This window comes from Ictalurus punctatus, chromosome 13 (assembly GCF_001660625.3).
Source record: "Ictalurus punctatus breed USDA103 chromosome 13, Coco_2.0, whole genome shotgun sequence".
Classification (NCBI taxonomy): domain Eukaryota; kingdom Metazoa; phylum Chordata; class Actinopteri; order Siluriformes; family Ictaluridae; genus Ictalurus; species Ictalurus punctatus.
In genome coordinates, this window is record NC_030428.2 from 27,027,501 (window position 1) to 27,032,500 (window position 5,000).

Consider the following 5,000-nt stretch of genomic DNA (forward strand, 5'->3'; position numbering starts at 1 on the left):
CTTCGGGTCATCTAATTGGCCCATTTATTTGATTAGGACGAACCGTTCAGAGACATCAAGCAGGCTGCGCTTTCCATCAGAGAGGCAGCGTTTAACTCCTTGCGAAGGACCTTGAGGAAATGCACTTATCCTCATCAAAATGACATTACAAAATCATTAGAGGCAGCGCACCAAAACAGTGATGTCAGCTGGCTGGTGATATAGTGCAGAAACCCTGAGTGTGTGTGTGTGTGTGTGTGTGTGTGGATACAATACAGACAATATTGTTTTAATCAGAAACCTGCTATTGAATTGCACTCATCCTCTATATGACCGACTCACGAATTCACGCACGAACACACACGGCTCTTTGCGACCGTAGCAACCTCATCCTGTGTCCTGGACTCTTGCAGGAAAGACTGATTCGATGATGTTGACGTATTGAAGGACAGAAAGAATGATGATAAGCTCCTGTATCTAGATGGGCTGTGTTTGCGCCCTGATTGTCTGGTATTTCTGTAAGGAATGAGACACTCCGGGACGGTTTCGAGTCGCAGTTTCCACCTCTATGTTGATTATTTTCCTATACTCGCATCTCCCGCTCATGTTTTATTCCTTTGATACTACAGCAATCTGCCAGCGATTCCAAGTATTATTTTTTTATTCGTCAAATAAGGACACATTTATACGTTTTATCTGTTTATAGTTAGGTTTAACGCCGTGGGACACCTGAGAGTTCCTGTTCCTGAGCTGCTGTTGTAGAAAGATTCATCAATACCTTCTGACCGATCAGATTTGGGAATTCTAGAGTGGTGTTGTATAATATAAACCAATTTAAAATGTAGTTAAGACGTAATCTCGCCACGATTTAAGAAGGGTTGAAGTCTGTTTTAAACTGCGATTGGATTAAAAACAGTTGGCAGTCTGGCAACCCTGATTTGTTTGTAAAAGTGTGTACATCTGAGATATGTGTAGAATTCAAATATGTAATGGAGGTGTGAGACGGACGGCAGTTTTACGTTGGAAAGGTTGGTTTGTTGACGGACACTTTCATCATTTCACACGTTTTATTCACGGCACTGTGTGTTTGAACAGGGGGCCACCATTAAAAAAGACGAAAAAAACGGAGCCATCACAATCGCTCGCATCATGAAGGGCGGAGCAGCAGACAGAAGTGGTGAGTTGTAGCTGCTCATACTGACTCCGTTAACTAATCTCATGTTTATCACTGTAGGGCAGTGGTTAGATAATCATGCTCTGTACAACAGAATTACAGGTATTCACTGACTGGTTCTACATTTACAGAAATCTGTTTGAATTTTTTTACCACGCCTGTGTGACAGTCGCCTTGTCCCAGTCATCTAGTAACCTTCTCCGGGTTCACCTTCTCCCAGTTCACCTTCTCCCAGTCACCTAGTCTCCTTCTCCCAGTTCACCTTCTCCCAGTCACCTAGTCTCCTTCTCCCAGTTCACCTTCTCCCAGTTCACCTTCTCCCAGTCACCTAGTCTCCTTCTCCCAGTTCACCTTCTCCCAGTTCACCTTCTCCCAGTCACCTAGTCTCCTTCTCCCAGTTCACCTTCTCCCAGTCACCTAGTCTCCTTCTCCCAGTTCACCTTCTCCCAGTCACCTAGTCTCCTTCTCCCAGTTCACCTTCTCCCAGTCACCTAGTCTCCTTCTCCCAGTTCACCTTCTCCCAGTCACCTAGTCTCCTTCTCCCAGTTCACTTTCTCCCAGTCACCTAGTCTCCTTCTCCCAGTTCACCTTCTCCCAGTCACCTAGTCTCCCTCTCCTAGTTCACCTTCTCCCAGTCACCTAGTCTCCTTCTCCCAGTTCACCTTCTCCCAGTCACCTAGTCTCCTTCTCCCAGTTCACCTTCTCCCAGTCACCTAGTCTCCTTCTCCCAGTTCACCTTCTCCCAGTCACCTAGTCTCCTTCTCCCAGTTCACTTTCTCCCAGTCACCTAGTCTCCTTCTCCCAGTTCACCTTCTCCCAGTCACCTAGTCTCCTTCTCCTAGTTCACCTTCTCCCAGTCACCTAGTCTCCTTCTCCCAGTTCACCTTCTCCCAGTCACCTAGTCTCCTTCTCCCAGTTCACCTTCTCCCAGTCGCCTAGTCTCCTTCTCCCAGTTCACCTTCTCCCAGTCACCTAGTCTCCTTCTCCCAGTTCTCCTTCTCCCAGTCGCCTAGTCTCCTTCTCCCAGTCTCCTTCTCCCAGTTCACCTTCTCCCAGTCACCTAGTCTCCTTCTCCCAGTTCACCTTCTCCCAGTCACCTAGTCTCCTTCTCCCAGTCACCTAGTCTCCTTCTCCCAGTCACCTAGTCTCCCTCTCCCAGTTCACCTTCTCCCAGTCGCCTAGTCTCCTTCTCCCAGTTCGCCTTTTCCCAGTCGCCTAGTCTCCTTCTCCCAGTTTACTTTCTCCCAGTCGCCTAGTCTCCTTCTCCCAGTTCGCCTTTTCCCAGTCGCCTAGTCTCCTTCTCCCAGTTCACCTTCTCCCAGTCACCTAGTCTCCTTCTCCCAGTTCACCTTCTTTGTCTTTGTCCAGTCTGTTTTTTACTCCCTCCTGTGCCAGTGTTGTCTTCGCCCACTTGCATTTTCCCAGTTGCCTTCGTCCAGCCCCCTTCTCCAAGTCGGCTTTTCCCAGGTCCAGTCTCCTTGTTCGGGTCATCTTGGTGTGAGCTCCTTGGTCCAGTAAGCTCTGCCTATTTGCCCCTGCCCATTCTCCATGGTCCAGGCTCTTTTGTCCAACCTGCATCACCCAGTTGCTTTTGCCCAGTCGTCTTCACCTTTGCCCAGTATTCTTTGCATTTGTCCAGTTTCCTCAGCCCAGTCTCTTCTGCTTACACTCTTCTGCACAGTCTCCTTTCCCCAGTCTCCTCCACCCAGTCTTCACTAGCAGGTCTCTTTTGGCAGGTCTCCTCCAGCTGGTCTCCTTTGATCACTTTCCTTTGGTCACTTGCCTTCGCTGAGTCTCCTTTGCCCAGTCTCCTCCACCTGACCTCCTCCAGCAGGTCTCCTTTGCCCAGTCTCCTCCACCTGACCTCCTCCAGCAGGTCTCCTTTGCCCGGTCTCCTCCACCTGACCTCCTCCAGCAGGTCTCCTTTGCCCAGTCTCCTCCACCTGACCTCCTCCAGCAGGTCTCCTCTGCCCAGTCTCCTCCACCTGACCTTCTCCAGCAGGTCTCCTCCACCTGACCTCCTCCAGCAGGTCTCCTTTGCCCGGTCTCCTCCACCTGACCTCCTCCAGCAGGTCTCCTTTGCCCGGTCTCCTCCACCTGACCTCCTCCAGCAGGTCTCCTTTGCCCGGTCTCCTCCACCTGACCTCCTCCAGCAGGTCTCCTTTGCCCGGTCTCCTCCACCTGACCTCCTCCAGCAGGTCTCCTTTGCCCATTCTCCTTCATCATTTTGTTTTTGTCATAGAAATAAGGTTATTGCTTAACATTTCTTACATTTTGTTCACCAAATCAACTCTGGAGTGCAGCTTCCACGCTAGAAGAGAGACGTACAGCTTCCGTTCTTAGGACAGTAGGAGTATTCAAGACAAAGAAGTAGATAAGACACAATCCTCCTGATCTCGCAATATGTTATCAAAAGCTGAATATTAGATCAGCTGAAGTGGACCAAATCCTAACATGTTTATGCAGTGTTTAATTGTTTACACACTGTATTGTGTTCATAGCTTCTCTCTCATTTCTTGGTGTTTTTAAACAAATATATATTTTTACCCATTTTGCTGTCTCGTCTGCAGGCCTGATCCACGTGGGAGACGAGCTGAAGGAGGTCAATGGCATCCCAGTGGAGGGAAAGAGACCAGAGGACATCATTCAGCTTCTGGTATGTTAGAATATGTGTGTGTGTGTGTGTGTGTGTGTGTGTGTGTGTGTGTGTGTGTGTGTGTGTGTGTGTGTGTATGCTGTGTGAGCTGAATTGATTATGGGTTATTGACGTTGATTGTGAGATAATGCTTTTTGGTTTGATCTTCAGTCCCAGTCCGAGGGTGCCATTACTTTTAAAGTGGTACCAGGTCCAGAGACAGAGGGTCCAGCCAGTGAGCCCAAGGTAACTCACAGCACCACAATGAACACACCTGGACATACACACTGTCACTTCTTATAAGTGTGTTTACATGCAGATCCATAATCTGATTCTCTCTCTCTCTCACTCGTTTTCTCCCCCCTCTCTTTCTCTCTGTTTCGCTCTCTCGCTTGCTCTCTTTCTCTCGCTTGCTCTTTCTCTTTCACTCTCATGCTCTCTCTCTCTTTCTCTCTCTCTCTCTCTCTCTCTCTCTCGCTCGCTCGCTCGCTGTCTTTCTCACTCTCTCTTGCTCTCTCTCTCACTCCCTCTCTCTCTCTCTCTGTGTCTCTCTCTCTCTCTCTCTCTCTCTCTAGACGTACGTGAAGGCTCTGTTTGATTACGACCCGGAGGAGGACAAGGCGATTCCATGTAAGGAGGCAGGTATGGCCTTCAGGAAGGGTGATGTGCTGCGAGTCATGTCTCAGGAGGATGCTACATGGTGGCAGGCCAAAATCGAGGGCGGCACCAACCCTCGCGCCGGACTCATCCCCTCCAAGCAGTTCCAGGAGAGGTGAGTACACATCTGTCCATCTCACTCTCCGTGTTTCACTCAGTGCAGTGTCCCAAACCACACCATGTTCACTACCTATTGCACTTTGGAGTATGTAGAGCGGAGGCTATAATCTCTACATGCCTTCCTTCCTTTCATTCCTTTTTATTCATTCTCTTCATTCCCTTTTCTTTCCTTTTTTCCTTCTAGTTCCTTTTCTTGTCTTTTCCCCCATGTTTCCATTCTTTTCCACCTTCACCGTCATCCTTCTTTCTTTCTTCTTCTTTCATTCCCTTTCTTTCATTGCTTAAATAATGGATTTTTTAAAGGAAAAATTCTCCTTTTTTTTCCATTTTAATTCTCGATTTATTTCTTCAAAAATGGAAGGAATTAATGTTCTTTCTTTCTTTTTTCTTTTTTTCTTGCTTTATTTCCTTCATTCTTTCTTTCCTTCCCCTAAT

The 5,000-nt window shown here is 48.0% G+C and overlaps 1 protein-coding gene across 2 annotated transcripts in view; it reads left to right on the plus strand.

Annotated features, from left to right (window-relative positions):
• Nucleotides 1–5,000, plus strand: part of mpp7a (MAGUK p55 scaffold protein 7a) — a 128,393-nt gene that overhangs the window by 80,548 nt on the left and 42,845 nt on the right. For both annotated transcript variants that reach the window (XM_053684838.1, XM_053684839.1), the window contains 4 exons: nucleotides 1,075–1,156; nucleotides 3,724–3,809; nucleotides 3,960–4,034; nucleotides 4,364–4,560. In XM_053684838.1, coding sequence (XP_053540813.1) covers nucleotides 1,075–1,156; nucleotides 3,724–3,809; nucleotides 3,960–4,034; nucleotides 4,364–4,560 — 440 coding nt within the window. The remainder of the gene's footprint in view (nucleotides 1–1,074; nucleotides 1,157–3,723; nucleotides 3,810–3,959; nucleotides 4,035–4,363; nucleotides 4,561–5,000) is intronic.